A 20022-nucleotide genomic window follows, 5' to 3' on the forward strand; every position below is an offset into this window, starting at 1 on the left:
ACCTCTCATTACCTCTCTGCATTGGTTACCAGTAGAGGATTGTGTCAAGTTCAAATCACTGATGCTCGCTTAAAGGACAGCCACTGGCACTGCATCCTCTTACCTCCACCTGCTGCTGAAGGTCTACATACCATCCAGGGGCCTTTGATTAGTGAGTGAGCACTACCTTGTGGTACCATCACAAAGAGGCTATAAGTCACTTTACAAAACCTCTTCCTTCAATATTCCCACACAGTCTGCAGATTTACTGGTATTAAAACAACAAGTAAAAACCAATCTCTTCCGAGATCACCTGAACAAAAAATAAGGGCCCCCTCCTCTCTCCCCACTTCACCACACAACAACCCCAATACATCAATTTTGAGTGTGCCTCGCACAGGTGACTGGGCTGTACAAACCACCTATAGAAAACACACTCTTTATCCCTCTGACACGTTTCTGTAATAACTCCATATAAAAAGGCTTTAGTTCTTGTAATTGTCGGCTGGTACTAGCTAGCTAGTTTTGCAACTTGTGTGGAACAACACTTGTGGTGTTTGTGCTCTGAAAGGCTGGAAGACAGTAATAGTGAGACGGACTTATGGCCTGCTGGCATAGATAAGATTTTAGTAAAGTTTATTTATAAACTAATTTTGAGAAGATCAAATGATTATGACTGTTCACGGCATTGTTAGATGATTCCTAACTCACTATAAATAACCAGCTTTTCTTAAATCAGTATCTTCATCTTGAAAAATCCCCCTACCCACCCCTACTCCTCCTCCTTTCCAGATGGTTGACAGCACAGTGATCAGCACTGTTGCCTTACAGCAAGAATATCTCTGGTTAAAATCGCTACTAAACCAGTTAACATTTCTGTGCAGAGTTAGCTCATTCTCCCCATGCTTGTGTGGGTTTTCCCTGGGCTCTCCAGTTTCCTCATACAGTTCAAAAACATGCAGTGTAAGTAAATTGAACATACTAAGTTGATACCACAGCCAAGCCCCGGGGAGTTCATCGAGATCTACCTGAGCTCAAACTCCGCTCTCATCCTGCAAATGGGAGGGAGCCCAAGGCTCGAGGATCTCATAGGTTCAGGGCTCTCTCCTGGGACAGCATGCCAAACAAGCTGTATTATCAATCATCAACTAAGTGTGAACTCTTGGAAATGATGAGGAGTTTTTTGGGATTTAAATGTCTGTCTGATCCTGAAGTTGTCAGCCTCAAATACCATTTAAACACAATGTTAAAACATCATCAAATACAATGTCTAAAGTATACTTTTTAATCCCTTAAAAATATGTGTACTTTTCTATATCAGTCTTTCAGATCATTCAGTGAAAAATATAACTCTTAACATAGAGCGTCTCGAACTTAAAAGTAAAGTTAAACCAGACCTTCCAGTTGATCAGGAAGAAACTGCTGAAAAACAACAAGCTGATGATCCTTACAGAAACTGCATTTAACCCTCAACTGACAGCTGACTTTAGTGCTAACTCAATAAATAACAATTTAAAACAAAATAAATTGGCTAAACTTTGTTATCTTGACAATATACAGTTAAAGTCTGAATTATTAACCACCCTTTAATTTTTTTTTCTTTTTGAAATATTCTCCAAGTGATGTTGAACAGATTGAGGAAATGTTCACAGTATGTTTAATATTTTTTTTCCTTCTGGAGAAAGTCTTATTAGTTTTATTTCGGCTAGAATAAAAGCAGATTATAAGCATATTTTAATAAAAATTAAGAAGATTTTATTTTTTATAAACCATTTTAAGGTCAATATTATTAACTCCTTTAAGCTATATTTTTTCTCGATAGTCTACAGAACAAACCATCGCTATACAATAACTTGCCTAATTACCCTAGCCTGCCTAGTTAACCTAATTAACCTAGTTAAGCCTTTAAATGTAATAATATAATAAATAAAATAATAAAATGGAAAAATATATAGCCAAATGCTATTTACTGTCATCATGGCAAAGATAACATAAATCAGTTATTAGAGATGAGTTATTAAAACTATTTTGATTAGAAATGTGTTGAAGAAATCTGGTCTCCGTTAAACAAATTGTGGGGAAAAGAATAAACAGGGGGGCGAATAATTCTGACTTCATCTGTATATAATTTTATTTTATAGGTCCAATACAGCTTTACTTATTCTTTAGAGACCTCTCAGATTTAATCTTAAATGCTTTTTCATTCTAAAAAATATTCTATTAACACACTTTTGCTCTGAGAAACTACCAAGATATCTTCAGCTCCAGTGGTTTGTGTGTTGCCCACAGTCAGTAGAATCTCATGAATCACACCACCACACAGTGGAGCCAATAATATTGCAAGATCTACCTGTAGATCACACAGGTGTGTTTTAGTGAAGTGAAAGAGTGAAAGAGCTCAGATTGTGTTCCTGCTGCACAAGAGCGTCTGTACTTCTGCATGTGAGTTTAACACTTCTACATTACGCTGATTTGTGGAGATGATGAAGGGGTTTATATGTGTGAGTGTGATTTGAATGTCTGATCCTGAAGATCAAATCCTCAAACACAGATTAAACATGGTGTCAAAACAGTAATTTAAACACTGTGTCAAACAAATGTTATTCCCATGAAAATGTGTGTACTCTTCTATATTAGTATGAGTTGATCATTTCAGATTATTCAGTAAAAAATATAACTCTTAACACAGAGAGTCTCGAACTCAAAAGTAAAGTTAAACCAGTCCTTCCAGTTGAACAGGAAAAAACTCTGCTGAAAAACAACAAGCTGATGTTCCGTACACTGGATTTAACCCTTAGTTTTCAGCTGACATTTTAGTACTAATTAACTAACTAACTAAATAATAATAATAATGATAATAATGATAAATAATGGGCTAAAGCTGAGGTTATCTTTACAAACTATATAATCTTATTTTATAGGTCCAAAATAACTTGAAGTATTTTTTAAGAAACTTCTCAGATTTAATCTCAAATACATTTTAATCTTCTTGAAATAATCTATTAACAAACTTGTGCTCAGTTAAACTGTGTGAATATTTTAAGTTCCAGTGGTTTGGGTGTTGTCTTGAGGACTCACCCACAGTCAGGAGAATCATATTCATGCCAGTTTCTCGCTGCAGATGTGAAAAAAGAAGTGCAGAAAGTTAGACATCTTTTATCTGCCAAAAGCTTTATATTTTAACGCTGAAAAATATTTTTTTCACTGAAAAAAGTCATCACTACTAATTTGCAGTTCGACATTTTCTTCAGAAAATAACCATTTATTGGCTAGTTTAGAAACATTAATAAATAAGAATCTTAAAATAGGATTTTAGAGCCCTCCTGTAGCTGGACATAGTATCTTTGGACACAATTCTACAGACCTCTAATTTAGTGTTTTCCACTCATGTTCAAGGGTACAAGTTGCTGTTTTTAGAGTGTGAGTATGATTGTTATACCATGGTGTAGTTTTATTTTCTCTTGATTTGACGAGGTCAGCAATATTTAGTGTGTTAGTGAAGATAGCATCCATAATGCTATTACTACATCAAGGTCAGTTGTGTTTGTCTTTAGGGTGATATATCTGTGCAGATCAGCTCATTTCAGGTATACACATATTATAAAATTAGAGGTAGTTGCCCTAGATGTGGCTTGAAACCAGCTAATTTGAGTGACATGTTTTGGGTTTGCCCTAGACTGGATCATGTGGAGTGCTTTGAATGATGTGAAATAATGAAAACTATATAACAGTTTTATCCCTCATCATGTGGTCTGTTTGAGTGTGGTGTTGTTAGTGAAGTGAGCATTGATTGCTATAAAGTGTGCTGTTCTTCATCTCAGTATATTGTCATCTCCAGGTGATGGTCAGCGGCTGGTAGTTTCCTGAAAGCTCTGCTAATGTCTGCATTGGTGTTTTAGCTGCAGTATGGCAGAGGAGCGAGTAAAGGACGCTCTCTCAGAGAAACACGGGTATTGACTCTGTTTTTACACCATTATTTTAACATAACAACAGACAGACCTTCAGTCAACTATTAGTTTATGCTGAATTAATCTGAACAAACTCATATTTGTCTGATAAACTCTTGTAAAGGAGGCTGAAGTTTTTCCTGCAGTTTATTCCTCTGGTGTGTTTGTGTGTTCAGTGTGAGATCAGGATCATGTGTGTCCAGCTCTGTGTCTCTGAAGAGTGACTGCTCAAAAGGTGGTCCTCCTCCAGACCTCAGTGAGAAAACACCATCATCAGTTAAAAGGTATTTAGTGTTTTACATTATTGAACACACATGGACTGTATTGAACATGTTATTGTGAACCAACAATCCAGAAAATAGAGTCATTAGTAAATTAATCAGTTGTTTGGATTAATCATCAATCAAATGACTCAATGACTTTTGGTGAATTTAGACATTTACAGACACCTAGAGATGGTTTTAGTTTCTTATTTAGAGTATCTTTTATACAGACAAGGGGACAAGACAAGCAATCAATCATAATCAAGGGTAATCCACAAAGAGTAATCCAATATCCAGACAGCTAACAATAAACACAGAAGATTAAAACACAAACCAGCAAAACACGCTCTGAGTGTACATGAACGAGTAACACACCGCTAATCCACAAGAGTACTCCAGTAAACAGAGCTGATGGCTGATTTTGGAGCGCTGCTTCATGAAGCTTCAATACCTTTACATTTATTTTGTTGTAAATCAGTGGATCAGAGCATTTGACAGATCTATTGACAGCTCAGTTTAGCTAGTTCTAGAAAATGTTTGGTCGTCTCACACATCTTCTATTAAAGGATTATGGGACCACTGTGTTCTTAGGAACCTTCGGTGCAGCAGAAATGTTTCTGTAACCTTGACCAGATCTGTGTCTTGCCACAATTCAGTCTATGAGCTGTTCAGGCAGTTCCTTTGACCTCATGATTCTCATTGGCTCTGAGATGTATTGTGAGCTGTAAGCTCTTATATAGACAGGTGTGTCAACTAAAGGTGAAGGACCATCTCAAGGAGGATCAGAAGAAATGGACAGCAGCTGAGTTCACAGCAAAGGGTCTGAACCATGTGATATTTCAGCTTTTCTTAATTAATAAATCTGCAAAAACGTCTACAGTTCAGTGTTGTTCTGTCAGTATGGGCTGCTGTGTGGACATTTATGAGGAAACAATGAACTTAAATGATTTAAGCAAATGACCACAATAGAACAAAGAGTGGGTCTGAATACTTTCTGTACACACTGTAAGTCTAATGTGTTTAACAGACCTGAGGCCTCATGTACGAAGACTTGCGTGGAAATCATACTAAAACATTGCGTACGCACAAAGCTGTAAATGTGCGTACGCAGAAAAAAATTCAGATGTATGAAACACTGCATACGCCGAATCTCACGCATATTCTTTTGTGCATCCGAATGAACGTGAAACTGAGCGCAACATGCACGAGCACAAAACCCAACCCTGCCTCCTCCCCCGTATGAATATGCTAATGACTGTACTTTGGCAAAGCCCAACGAAAAAGAAACGGCAAAATCAAGCAAAAAGAGAAACTTTGAACAGAATGTGAACTGAAGCTGCTGCTTTCGGAGGTAGACCGGAGAAAAGCGGTGTTATTTGCAAGTTTGTCCTCCGGAATTAACAACAAAAGAAAAAAATAGAGTGGGAGAGTTTAGCTGATGCGGTTAACATAGTTGGGTCTGAACATTGCACTGAGTGGATTAAAGAAAGAAATAGTGTGATTTATAGGTGTAAAATGTTGTAGCACCCATAACAGTCTCAGTGGCGCAGCTCGTAAAATGCATGATAACATGTTTTGACACATTCAAGCATGAACTCGGTTCGAATCCAGCGTCTGATGAACTCTTTCTTCTTTTTTTCCCCGCTACATATCAGATTTTGACTACTATTTATCACGAGAAAGTCAAGTAGGAATCATAAGTCTGTGCGTCATATTTTATTTGCAAATTTATTGAATGCAAATGTTTCTGATTCACGCATGCAAATTCATCTTCAGATAGTGTCTTTATAGCAATGTGTGTGCAGTAGATTGCTCAGATTACATTGGGAAAACAGGCGACCGCTGCAAATTGTGCTTTAATGTTTGGCTGGTCAACTGTATGGTATGGAAACCTTATATACCTGCTAGATGAACCCGTCTCATACAGCTGCCATTGCAAGGCTCAGACACTTTGTAGAGAGCAATTTAACACAACTGCCTCTAGGAGTCGCCAATGGAAATAAAACAGACACGCACAAAAAATGTGCGTACGCCAGCCATAAAGCTGCCGTGAAGCTGCGCACATTCCCACGTTCAGTTCATCTTTAGTAAATCCAAACGTGAGCGATTCTGAGCATGAAACCTGGTGTACGCAAAGCTTTTGTGCGTACGCAGTGTTGATACATGAGGCCCCTGATCAGCCAGACCTTGAGCTAAAAGTTACTTTGTGCTAGTTTTGTGCAGGGTGTGAAATGTTTTTTGTTTTTTCCAGTGATTTTGTTTTCTGTCAGTCTTAAAACACCTTTAAAGGAGACTGAAGTATCTCCTGCAGTTTATTCCTCTGGTGTGTTTGTGTGTTCAGTGTGAGATCAGGATCATGTGTGTCCAGCTCTGTGTCTCTGAAGAGTGACTGCTCAAAAGGTGGTCCTCCTCCAGACCTCAGTGAGAAAACACCATCATCAGTTAAAAGGTATTTAGTGTTTTACATTATTGAACACACATGGATTGTTTCAGGCATATTATTGTGAACCAACAATTCAGTAAAGATAATTATTTCTGAATGAATCAGTTTTGTGAATGACTTAATGACTTTGACTCATTTACAGACACCTAGAGGCAGATTTAGTTTCTTATTCAGACAATCTCCAGTGGATCTTCCAGGTGGGAAAAACTCATTTAGATTCATATTTTAATTTTAAATATAACACACAAAATGTTTACTGGAAAAGATCCTGCTTCTGTAACACATTTAATTTGTAACTGTTATTTTTGACGTAATTAAAGATGTTAAGAATTAAGAAGTATTTGTCAAGTGAGGAATAATTGACTGCAGTTCATTGAATTACTCAAAAATTGTTCACTCCTGTGATGCACATAAAGTCGCCATTACACATTTAGCGTGTATTATTTTCTAATAATTCAACAGACCAGAGTGGATTATTCTGCAATTTTTAATAGATGTCTGAACAATGATAGCCAGACCAAAAAAAGCTAAATTTAAGCTGATAAACCTAAAAATCTAATAAACATCTAACTAATGTCCAGAACTAGACTAGTCATCAAATGCAGATTAGACAGATTCACACTGCTGCATATCTGATGACTACATTTACATTTACATTTAGTCATTTAGCAGACGCTTTTATCCAAAGCGACTTACAAATGAGGACAAGGAAGCAACTTACACAACTATAAGAGCAACAATGAATAAGTGCTATAGACAAGTTTCAGGTCTGTAAAGTCTAAGAAGGAAAGTATTAGTACTTTTTTTTTTGGGGGGGGGGGGTAAGTTAGTGTGATATCCAGAGAGGCAATTGCAGATTAGGAAGTGAAGTGGAGACTAAATAGTTGAGTTTTTAGTGGTTTCTTGGAAATAGCGAGTGACTCTGCTGTTCTGATGCAGTTAGGGAGTTCATTCCACCAACTGGGCAGATTGAGCGTGAGCGTTCGAGAAAGTGATTTCTTCCCTCTTTGGGATGGAACCACGAGGCGACGTTCATTCACAGAACGCAAGTTTCTGGAGGGCACATAGATCTGCAGAAGTGAGAGCAGATAAGAAGGAGCAAGGCCAGAAGTCACTTTGTAGGCAAACATCAGAGCTTTGAATTTGATGCGAGCAGCAACTGGCAGTCAGTGCAAACGGACTAGCAGCGGAGTGACATGTGCTCGTTTAGGTTCATTGAAGACCACTCGTGCTGCTGCGTTCTGGAGCAGTTGAAGAGGCTTGATAGAGTTAGCTGGAAGCCCAGCTAGTAGAGAGTTGCAGTAATCCAGTTTGGAGCGAACAAGAGCTTGAACAAGGAGTTGAGCTGCATGTTCAGATAAGAAGGGTCGGATCTTTCTGATGTTATAGAGTGCGAATCTGCACGATCGAGCAGTTCTAGAAATGTGGTCAGAGAAGTTTAGTTGGTCATCAATCGTTACTCCAAGGCTTTTCACCATTTTGGATGCAGTAATTGTTGCCCCATCCATCTGGATTGAAAAGTTATGGTGTAGAGTCGGGTTGGCAGAAACTACAAGCATTTCTGTTTTTGCGAGGTTCAGCTGAAGATGATGATCTTTCATCCAGTGTGAAATGTCCAACAGGCAGGCTGAGATGCGAGCTGGAACCGAGGGATCATCAGGATGAAAAGAGAGGTATAGCTGGGTATCATCAGCATAGCAGTGGTAGGAGAATCCATGTTTCTGAATGACTGTCCTAGAGATGTCGTGTAGATGGAGAAGAGAAGTGGCCCAAGAACAGAGCCTTGAGGTACCCCAGTGTTTAGATGCTGTAGGTTGGACACCTCTCCCCTCCAAGACACCCTGAATGACCTGTCAGAGAGGTAAGATCTGAACACTGTATAACAGTGCCCGCAACGCCCAGTGACTCGAGCGTAGATGGCAGGATCTGGTGGTTGACAGGGTCAAAAGCAGCTGACAAGTCCAGCAAGATGAGGACTGATGATTTTGAGTCTGCTTTAGCCAATCTGAGATCCTCCACAACCAAGAGCAGGGCAGTCTCAGTTGAGTGGCCTTTCTTAAAGCCGGATTGCTTGTTGTCCATGAGATTGTCTAGTTGTCTAGAGACTAGTCTAGTTTGGGGCTGTTGTTAAACATCTATTAGACTTCTTTTAAATCTAAATGTAATAATTGAAATATGTTTGCTGGGATGCTGATGTTCCCACAGCTAAATCCGCCATGTTGTGTTCCAGACATTTGTCAGGTTTTTGTCCTCAAACTTCTCCTGTGTGTGAAACTAGTTTCTTACAAATCCAAAGCTTTCTGTGTGTTTTGATGTGATGTTTGACTGTGAAGTTACTGAAATCATTCAGTGTAGATATGGAACTGTTATGTGCTCAAAACCTGCCAATTCTGCTTTAGCTGTGTGTTTATCTGAAAATAACAACACCTTACAAAGTTTATCAGCCAATCAGAATCAAGCGTTCAACAGACTCATATTATAATGTCTTTTTGTCTTTATTGAGTAGTTTGTGGACATACAACTGTATGTTAATGAATGTTTTATTTAAACATTGTTCTTCTCTTTTCTTCAATCATAGAATCTTGAGAGCAAAATTATCAGATTTCTGAACAATCAACTGGAAAACTTTAGGAAAATCTTACAACACAAAAACAGACAAGAGTTTATATTAGAGTTTAATGAGAACAGAAGCCTTATCACAGAAGCAGCTCTTGATCTCTCACTCTTCTTCCTGAGAGAGATGAAGCAAGATCAAGCTGCTGATACTCTCCAGGGTAAGAGACTCATGGGTATCTGTCAGACTGACACTTACTAATATAGCTGGAAAAGTCAAGACTAAATCTCTCTGTTTCTTTGCTCCTGTGTTTAGGTGAGCTGTTCTTAAATAATCAGCTTAAATGTAGCCTGAAGAAGAAATATCAAAGTGTGTTTGAAGGAATTGCTCAGCAAGGAGACTCCACACTTCTGAATAACATCTACACAGATCTCTATATCACTCAGGGTGCGAGTGAACAGGTCAACACTGAACATGAGATCAGACAGATTGAAGCTGCTTCCAGACGTCATCAGTCACTAGAGATACAGGTTGAATGCAAACATTTGTTTGAAGCAGCTGAACAAAACGAGCAGATCAGAACTGTCCTGACAAAAGGAGTTGCTGGCATCGGGAAATCAGTCTCTGTGCAAAAGTTTGTTCTGGATTGGGCTGAAGGGAAAGAAAATCAAGACATCAGCTTCATATTTCCTCTTCCATTCAGAGAGATGAACTTAAAGGAGAAAGAAAGACAAAGTTTAAAAGACCTCATAACTCAGTTTTTCCCAGAGACTAAAGGACTGAACCTTACAAGAAGCACACGATTCAAAGTCCTGTTCATCCTTGATGGATTGGATGAATGTCGTCTTCCTCTGAACTTTGCTGGTAATAAGACGTGTCGTGATGTATCTTCAGCAGTCTCTCTGGATGTTCTCCTGACGAACCTCATCAAGGGAAATCTGCTTCCTTCTGCTCTCATCTGGATCACCAGTAGACCAGCAGCTGCTAGTAAGATTCCTGCTGACTGTATTGACAGGCTGACAGAGATACGAGGATTCAATGATGCCCAAAAGGAGGAGTACTTCAGAAAGAGACTCACAGATCAGAATCAGGCCAGAGAAATCATTGATCACATTAAACAGTCAAAGAGTCTGTTTATTATGTGCCACATCCCAGTCTTCTGCTGGATTTCAGCCACTGTTCTCCAGAACATACTGAAACTGAAACACAGGGCTCATGCTGAAACACTGCAGGAATCTCCCAAGACTCTGACACAGATGTACACACACTTTCTCCGCTTTCAGATCCAGCAGAGCAGAAGAAAGTATGATGGAGAAAACACACCAGATGTCTCCTGGGATCCAAAGCTCATCTTTTCACTGGGGAAACTGGCCTTCCAGCAGCTGGACAGAAACAATGTGATCTTCTATGAGAGCGATCTGAAAGACTGTGGCATTGACGTCTATAAGGCATCGGTGTACTCAGGCATGTGTACCCAGATCTTTAAGGAGGAGATGGGAATCATTCTTGGCACCATGTACTGCTTTCTTCACTTGAGCATTCAGGAGTTCATTGCAGCCCTTTATCAACATCTGCACAGCGAGAGGAAGCATGGATTTATTTTTAGACAGAAAAGCAAAAATAAAGGCATGATTGATTTCCTAAAGGCTGCAGTGGACAAGGCTCTGGAAAGTGAGAATGGACATCTGGACCTTTACCTTCGCTTCCTTCTCGGTCTGTCTCTCCAGTCCAATCGCCAACTCTTACGAGGCCTGTTGACACAGCAGGATGACAGAGACCAGAGCAAAGAGGAAATAATTGCCTACATCAAGCAGAAACTTGAAGGGAATCTGTCTCCAGAGAGATCCATCAATCTGTTCTACTGTCTGAATGAACTGAACGATCAAACTCTGCTGAAAGAGATTCAGTCTCACCTCAGTAGTGGAAGTCTGTCATCTGCTGACCTTTCACCTGCCCAGTGGTCTGCTGTGGTCTTTGTGTTGTTGACCTCAGAGGAGGAGCTGGAGGAGTTTGAGCTTCAGAAATTCCAGAGATCAGACGAGTGTCTCATCAGACTATCAGCGGTCATCAGAACCTCCAAAAGAGCTCTGTAAGTCAAAGTGCCATGTTTACTTGCAGTCGATCATTTGCCTCATTCATAACAGTAGAACACGCAGGATTCAGCATGTAAATTCACCAGTTATTCTCAGAATACATGCAAGTGAGTGTCTGGTGAACTAAGAGAAGAATAGATTCAACTTTATAGTTACTTTCACCATGCATATCTGATATGAATAAAACACATCAGCAATTTATATTTGAATGGATTGTGAGACTTCCATAGACTTTCTTGTGTATTTCACAAACTCTAAAAGTCTTGTTTTACTAGTGCTTGTTTGTATTTACATGTAGATGTTTATCTAAAACATAAAATAAGCATTAGATGGTTAAAACGCTGCATAATTGTGATGATGTGACACGTCTTTCTCTTTATCAGCTCCAGCCAACACACCTGCTGTTGAACTCCCTTCCTCCTAATCCCTGTCTGATGTGCCGAAGTCTATATCAGTGAGCGAGAGAGACCGAGTTCACTCCGCGTGTTTTTTAATAATCAAACGTCCCCGTGTCGTGCGACACAAATCGATTATGAAATTCAATTATGACATTCACTGCCAACGCTTTGAGTAATCGATTTTTATCAAATTACTTGATTCGTTGTTGCAGCTCTAATACAAATATCTGACATAACCCACTGTGATTGGTGGGCCCGTTCAGCTCCACAAACAAAACTGTAAAGTGCCATAGACATCAAAAAAGGTGGGGCCACAAACTATCGTCCCAAGAGTATCAGACCACGGGTTTGAAAACCCTGCTGTAGAAGCAGCGCACGGCTCCCACACTGCCCCCTATTGACGAGCACTCACAAATACAGCTGTCACTTAATAATACCGGTATTTAAAAAATTCGGAATTGTATTGTTTTGAGTGCTAGAGTATCGTTATACTTTTATAGTATCGGTATATCATGCTACACTACCGTTAGTACATACAACCATAAGGGTGAAAGCTGGTGTCGTTTTACTGAGTAAGCATTGTTAATCACTGAGGTCCCAGATGACCTCATAAATATTGTGTTTGTCCTCTACACAGGCTACAGGGCTGTAATCTCACTGTTCGGTCTTGTAAGAGTTTGTCTTCAGCTCTACAATCCTCAAACTGTGTGCTGAGAGAGCTGGACCTGAGTAACAATGACCTGCAGGATTCAGGAGTGAAGAAGCTCTCTGATGGACTGAAGAGTCAACACTGTAAACTAGAGACTCTGAGGTAAAAACTCTTCCACTCAACAGTAACTTTAAACAGAGAGTTACATAGTGGTAGAACAAATGTGGGAAGCCCCTTTCCCCACTGCGTGTTGGCAGATGGGCAAATTTTTATGGGTGTTATTTTATTCATATCTATACAAATGTGTGTATAGACAAATGCACTGTATGACTGTATTTAAAGAGTATTTAGATGAATTGTCTATTAATTCTCTACTCATATTTTACATGTTCATATTATATTGTTGTTTATATTTGCATTTGTTTATCGGTAAGGTATATTTAAGAATTTGTCAAATGTTCTGGCAATAAATAAATAACATAGATGAAGACAAAGTTAACCCTGTGGAGTCTGTAGGGTTTTGTGCCCTGGTGAGGTTTTGAGCTGCTCTGATGTTTGTACAGTTTGCAGTTTTCCTGAAAACATATAAAAGTCTCATCACAGTCTTATTATCTAAACTGAAGAAGTGTCTTGGCCTTGTTAATATTTGGACTCAAAGGTGGATTGACTACAGCTCTAGTGACTGTCAGACAGGAGACAAAGACACCAAGAGATTGAGTTTGTGTGTTTAGTTTATTTACAATAGTGTCCACAATATAATCTAAATATGATCTAAAGAAAAATAATGGAAATCAGCTCATTTTCAATGACACTTTATACTTCAAGATTTCCTTCTGAGGTCAAATGTGTCTTATTCCTCACAGCAGACTTTACAGCTTCATGTGATGTCTTATGAACTATTTCTCTGTACACTTCTACAGATGATGTCGAGTCCTTGTTGAGTGTGTGAGTGTGTTTGCTGATGCGAGGGCTCAATGAATAAGGAGAGCTGATCAGGATGTGTGTGTTCATCACTGCTGTTGACATGAGCAGAAACAGCAGTCAGCATCTTCACAACACAAAGAGATGTGTGATTGTCCAACTGTGTGATGTGGACTATTGCTGTGTTTGTAGATTGTCTGGCTGTATGGTGACAGAGGAAGGCTGTGGTTTTCTGTCTTCAGCTCTGACTTCAAACCCCTCACACCTGAGAGAGCTGGATCTGAGCTACAATCATCCAGGAGATTCAGGAGTCAAGCTGCTCTCTGAACAACTGAAGGATCCAAACTACACACTGGACAAACTCAAGTATGTGGAGCAGCACTGCCTTCTATTGTGAATACAGATACTTTGATACTTCACTGCTCTTCTAGTGTCCAGATATTAATCAAACCTGTTAAATATGTCAGTGCACTGGGGCAGTTCTCACATTAAGCGTGATGTTATATCTCATATTAACACTGTACAGTTTCAGCATTGTAGTTGAGCAGTGAAACTTGTTCTCTACATTTCTGCTGAAGAACTGTACAGTATCAGGTCAGAGATGTGTGTGTACTGTTCTCCAAATACATCCTGTGTATACTTTAACAGCAAGTTAAACTCTCCCTCATTAACTTCACAGACACAGAATGTCCTTTATCACACTTTAATAAGGGCGGAGTAAAACTATAAACAGGAAGAAAATAAACAATATCAATTTACATTCACAATGTGGACATAACAAAGATGTTTCTGGCAAATATCTCACATATCTTGTAATCTGGCTCTTTTCTGCTTCTAAACTAACATGAACACAAAATATCAGGCAATAAAAGTGATCAGCAGACAGTGATGCTGGTTCTGATATAGTCCAGTGACAATCACATGTTGAACAAACTCAAATAAAGCAAATGACAAAAAACTCCTAAACTAATCCTTTATAACTGAAGTATTATGAACAATAAACAGAACACAAACCCACGAAGCTTCCAAAGGGCGAGGAGGACTGCAGATTGGTCTGGATTCACTGCTCTCCAACTTAGCAATGTTTGGAGATGATGAAGAGGCATTTGACAGAAGATGAAGATTTCCATCATATTTCAAGTCATTTAACACTGAATTCTGCTTTATTATTGTGCTGCGCTTTTGTCAATTGATCATTGAATGAATCCTTCAGTCTTTATATCTGTCTATATGTTATATCTGTTTATATGTGAATCTGTGTGTGTTTACAGTCTGGATCATGGAGGAGAGACGAGGATTACAGCAGGACTAAACAAATGTAGGACTACACACACACACACTCTCTTTCAAACACACACACGCATGCACACACTCACACATTCAGACACACACACACACACGCTCCCTTCTGTCTCTCACACGCACACGCTCACACACAATCAGACATACACACTCACTCTCACACACACATGCACTCTCACACACATGCTCACGCGCACACACACACACACACACCATCTCTCTCTCTCACACGCACACACACTTTCTCTCTCACACGCACAGGCTCACACACAATCAGACATATACACACACACTCTCTCACACACATACACACTTCCTCTCTCTCACGCTCACACACACACAGCAGTGAACACATGTGCACACACACACACCCTCTCTCTCTCTCTCTCACACACACACACACACACACACACACACAGCAGTGAACACATGCACACACACCCCCCCCTCTCTCTCTCACACACACACACACACACACACACACACACACACAGCAGTGAACACATGCACACACACACCCTCTCTCTCTCTCTCATACACACACACACACACACAGCAGTGAACACACGGACACACACGAACTCACCCCCTCTCTGTCTCTCTCTCACACACACATACAACACACATGCCCGCATGCACGCACACATACTCACACACACTCGCTCTGTCACACACACAGCTGTGGTTATAAATGTGTGTGTTTTTGTGTTCAGATGTCTGTTTCCTCACTCTGGATCCAAACACAGCAAACACTGAACTCATTCTGTCTGAGGAGAACAGAGAGGTGAAGTGTGTAAGAGAGAATCAGCCGTGTCCTGATCATCCAGACAGATTTGATGATCGTCCTCAGGTGTTGTGCAGAGAGAGTGTGTGTGGACGCTGCTACTGGGAGATTGACTGGAGTGGAGATCGTGGTGTGTGTATATCAGTGTCATATAAGAGCATCAGGAGGAAGGGAAGAGGTGTTGAGTGTGTGTTTGGATGTAATGCTCAGTCCTGGAGTTTGCGCTGTTCTTCCTCAAGTTTCTCATTCTGGCACAATAACACACGCACTGGTCTCCCAGTGAAGGCGCTCAGCAGGAGAATAGGAGTGTTTGTGGATCACAGTGCAGGAACTCTGATCTTCTACAACATCTATAGAGACACAATGAGCCTCATCCACTCAGTCCAGACCACATTCACTGAGCCGCTCTGCCCTGGGTTTGGGCTTTATCCTCGATCATCAGTGAAACTGAGCTGAAGACTGACGAGAGATTTACCCAGAATTCTCTGCAGGAGCAGTCAGCAGCAGTGTGTGTGTGTGTGAGTCTGTATTTGTGTGTGTGCATGCATGCTTGTGTGTGAGAGAGTATGTGTGCGTGACTGTGTGCATGTGAGAGTGTTTGTATTTGTGTGTGTGCGACAGACAGTGTGTGTGTGAGAGAAAGTCTGTGTTTGTGTCTGTCTGTGTGTGTGTGTGAGAGAGAGAGTGTGCACTTTTGTGTGTGTGCATGTGTTCACTGCTCTATGTGTGCATGTGTAGTGTGAGAGTGTTTATGTTTGTGTGTGAGAGTTTATATTTGTGTGTGTGTGTGTGTGTCCATGTGTGTGTGTGAGAAAGTCTGTTTGTGTGTGTGTGTGTGTATGTTTGCGTGCGTGCATGTGTGCGTGTTTGTATTTGTGTGTGTGTGTGTGTGCACGACAGATAGTGTGTGTGTGTCCATGTGTGTGTTTGTGTGTTGATGAAGTGTCCTCCAGGATGCTGCTGTGTTCAGATCAGCTCATTCTTGTCTACAGATTGATCTTCTTCATTGTTTCTCTGTTGTTTGAGCACAAATAATAAAAGTCAATGTCAAATCCACTGCTGATATTAGAATGTGATGATGAACATGGAAATGTCTGAATCCTGTCTGAATCTCTGTCAAATCTTGAATCAACTGTAGAGAAATCCAGCAGCTCAATGAATAAAGGAGAAATGAAGTGTGACGTTTGTTTCTGCTCTTCTGATCTTCTTCTTCTTCATGATTTGACTTGAACTGAACAATAAAAACACATTTATTCCAGTATTTATTGATCTGTTCATGTTAGTTGATGACAGTAAAGTTGTTCTCTGTTAGTTCTTGTTGACTCTCAGTGCAATAACTGATGTTCACCAGCACAACTGTGCATTAATAATGCTTCAGTAAATGTCTGATCACTCTCATTCATCAGGAGTCAGTAACTAGGATTCATAAATGCTCTACAAGATTCATTTACTGTTATGAATAAACATTACCTTAATGTAGAGTTTGATCATCATAAGACACACAAATACACCTACAGTAGAGTTAAATCTCCATCACATGTTGAGTTTTCTCCATCACTAACACACACTTCATCACAATTCCTTGTCTTCTCCGTCTCCTCTTTCTGTTTCTGCTTGGAGATTCTGATGAGGGTTTCAGCAGTTTTGCTTCTAAAATCAAGATCACACACACACAAACGCACACATTTTGCTGATCGCTTTTATTTAATCACCCTAATTAAACAAAGATAAACCAGGATCCTCCCTTCGCTATATTTCTTAGCGAGAGTTTAGTTAAATGATCGTTTTTAGAATGTATTTTGCAAAATAATAAATTAGATTCATACTTTACCACACAGGGTAACTTGATGGGTTCTGGAAAATGAAGTCAATGTCTACTCCAGTGAAGAAAAGAAATAAAATACACTTTTATTAATCAATAAAATCCAGTGAAAAGTAGAATAAACAAAAGACAAATAACAGAAACAAAATCCTTACTTTATGCTCCGTTAAGGATAAAGGGCAACCAACCTCGGTATACAGAAGTCGGAAAGCGCGAAGCTGATGAGTACATGTCAGCTTTTATACTCATGCATAGATAGGGATCAACCCTGAAACCGTGTTGGGAGACAGTGTTTCAGAGAGTGTTCATAAATCAACCCTAAACACAGGTGCACACACTCATTAACTCATACATTCAAGGAGCATGCTAAATCACTTGAACAGTAAAGAGACAAGTACATAGTCATCCGAGTACATTATAACATATAAATCAACATTTAGGCAGTTTTATTATCAGCCTTAATTTATAGTGTGCCTACACAATAGGCTCGTTGGACTTGGCCAAAATCTGCGCAGAATTGATCACCGGTGATCACCGCAAGATGCATGCCGGTTAGAAATGTGTCCGCCTTGCCTTCGCCTCGCTCTGATGTCACGCTGACGTGCGCCAAAAAACTCTCGCGATCGCGAGGCGGGTACCTCGGATAGAGCAGTCGGCCGCAGTTGCTCTCAAAAGACTGCGTTACCAAAAGCATGATGGGAAACGACTGGCTGACGACACAGCTTAATGCTGATTGGATGAGACTGACACATTACACTTTATTATCTTGTTTTACTAAGGTTTATACCTGGATTTGTTGAATACCTTTTTTTGTATTTTCGTTGATAATTAAAAAAAAGTCATAAAGAGCATTACTTATGGTTATTTATTTAGATTTACACACAAACAAAAACAAAACACATCTTTGTAAAACATAACGTGACCTATCCAATATAACTAAATGTTACTAATAAATCATTAATGTGTGTGTGCTGTATTTTATTTCTCTCTCAGTTTTAAGTCCTGTTTGTTGTCATTTTCACTTTTTGTATGTTTGTGTGAATTTTGTATTGTAATTTTTATGCAGCGTTATTCAATGAAAGTCAATCCAATACACACATATATTCAGACATACAAAGATAATCAGACTGTTTTGTCATTATGCCTCATCTTTGTGTGGTTTCATATGAGAAGTGAAAAGGGTGTAGTAAACAAGACACACACACACACACACACACACACACACACACACACACACACATATATATATATATATATATATATATATATATATATATATATATATATATATGTGTGTGTGTGTGTGTGTGTGTGTGTGTGTATGTGAAGTCAAAAGTCATGTTTAATAGACCAAGAACATTTCCACAGTTTTTCCTACAGTCTAATAGTTTTTATTCTGGAGAAAGTCTTGGGCTATTTATTTTAGTCTGGCTGGAGTAATATCAGTTTATATAGACCTAATAAGCTTGTCAATATAATTAACCCCCTAAGAGTTTATTTGTCAAACAAACATTTGTCATGACCCGTCACTCAAAAGCATGCTATGGCTACTTCATTTATAATGTAGCCAAATTAGGTTTCTTGAAAGTTTTCTTGCTGTATAAGCTGTTTATTTTGTTATTCTTTTAACGTTTGTTGAATATACAGAATTAAATTTTAAATACACCCTTTTAGTTAATGAGCTGTTCATCTTCTGTAATTCTGAACCATTTTTTGTAAAAACTGTGATATTTCTATTGCATCCACTCCCATATTAAAAATACTATAGTAATGTATACTGTAGTGCTTTTGAACCATGTTATAAAATAGCCTATTTAAATTGTATAGTTGCTCTGGTATCACAACAACTATAAACACAACCCAATACTGAAAAAGCATGTTCAAAATGCGATAATATTTACTATAAATCACCATAGTATTTTTTCATGAGGTCATTCGTCTGCGATAAAAAACGCGAACGAGATCTCCGCCACTGGTGACGTTTCCAGGTGGCTAAACAGCGAGATTCAGCAGGTGTCCGACTTCTGATGTAATTTTTGAGCCCTCCTCTTACTGCGCACGCCTGCTCTCGTTTACAATGCAGTCAAGGCGAAGCGCACCTCAAACGAGCCTATTTATGCACTTAGATTCATATGTGTAAACCGGGTAGAGAGTTCAGCGAAAGTTCCTCCAGCTGGTTTGCTGGTTTGATGCGCCCTCTGCCGGAGACGCCTCTCCTTTCTCTTTCGCTTGGCTTCATCATTAAGAGTTGTGCTTTTACGCATATGAATATCAGAATACATCAGTGATTTTTGTGTCTCGTATGATTAATGTCATCAGACCAATCAGACACTACAATATGACTGGAAGTCTATGGGAGGAAAAGCCCAGTGTGACCGCAGCTTCAGATGTGTTGCTGACAGCTGTAAACAAGCGTGAATTAAGATGGTTTGATTTTCGATTTGGACTGTGGTAATTTGTTTACCAAACGGTATCCGTTTTGTGCCACTATTTTGGGAGCTCTACACATGATACACACATTTATCTGCAAAGCCCCAAACTTGGCACAGTTCATCACCAACGTAAGTAGCATTTATTTAGCGGAGTGCATTTGAAGATCATTTGTTTGGGTCATATGTGATGACGTGAACAGCAATCCCACACAGAAATCTGACATATGTCAGTGTGTACGTGCAAATTAGGATACATAAATGACATACATGTTCATATGTGGATTTTGCATATAAAACATGTAATTTATGCAACATGCATTTCAAAATATATCAAATATGTCCACTTAGAGAGAAAAGTCCACTAAAATCTTATTATAAACAACAGGCTAGGAACATGTACATATCTGCAATTCCAATGGTTGAAAGCATAAGTGG

At 39.3% G+C, this 20022-nt stretch overlaps 2 protein-coding genes across 3 annotated transcripts in view; one reads left to right on the plus strand and one right to left on the minus strand.

Moving 5' to 3' along the window:
* Nucleotides 1-20022, minus strand: part of LOC110439496 (uncharacterized) — a 484284-nt gene that overhangs the window by 260703 nt on the left and 203559 nt on the right. The gene's annotated exons all lie outside the window — the stretch shown is intronic.
* Nucleotides 1803-16696, plus strand: si:dkey-51d8.3. Of its 2 annotated transcripts, NM_001445074.1 has the most exons (11): nt 2341-2421; nt 3818-3929; nt 4103-4210; nt 6531-6638; nt 6775-6829; nt 9211-9406; nt 9502-11275; nt 12315-12488; nt 13440-13613; nt 14519-14565; nt 15263-16514. In NM_001445074.1, exons 2-11 carry the CDS (start codon nt 3886-3888, stop codon nt 15787-15789), a joined length of 3207 nt encoding a protein of 1068 aa, NP_001432003.1. In that variant the 5' UTR covers nt 2341-2421; nt 3818-3885; the 3' UTR covers nt 15790-16514. The 2 variants fall into 2 exon arrangements, with proteins under 2 accessions (NP_001410469.1, NP_001432003.1); NM_001423540.1 differs by lacking the exon at nt 6531-6638 and having other exon boundaries at nt 1803-2421; nt 15263-16696.

The sequence above is a fragment of the Danio rerio genome, chromosome 4, assembly GCF_052040795.2.
Source record: "Danio rerio strain M-AB ecotype USA chromosome 4, GRCz13ab, whole genome shotgun sequence".
NCBI classification, from domain to species: Eukaryota; Metazoa; Chordata; class Actinopteri; order Cypriniformes; family Danionidae; genus Danio; species Danio rerio.

What these genes read in the sequence shown, in the direction of transcription:
- si:dkey-51d8.3 (NM_001445074.1), top strand. Translation starts at nt 3,886, where the DNA reads ATGGCAGAGGAGCGAGTAAAGGACGCTCTCTCAGAGAAACACGG. An exon ending in ATCTCCAGTGGATCTTCCAG is followed by an intron (nt 6,830 to 9,210) that starts GTGGGAAAAACT and finishes CTTCAATCATAG; the next exon opens with AATCTTGAGAGCAAAATTAT. An exon ending in TACAGCAGGACTAAACAAAT is followed by an intron (nt 14,566 to 15,262) that starts GTAGGACTACAC and finishes TTTTGTGTTCAG; the next exon opens with ATGTCTGTTTCCTCACTCTG.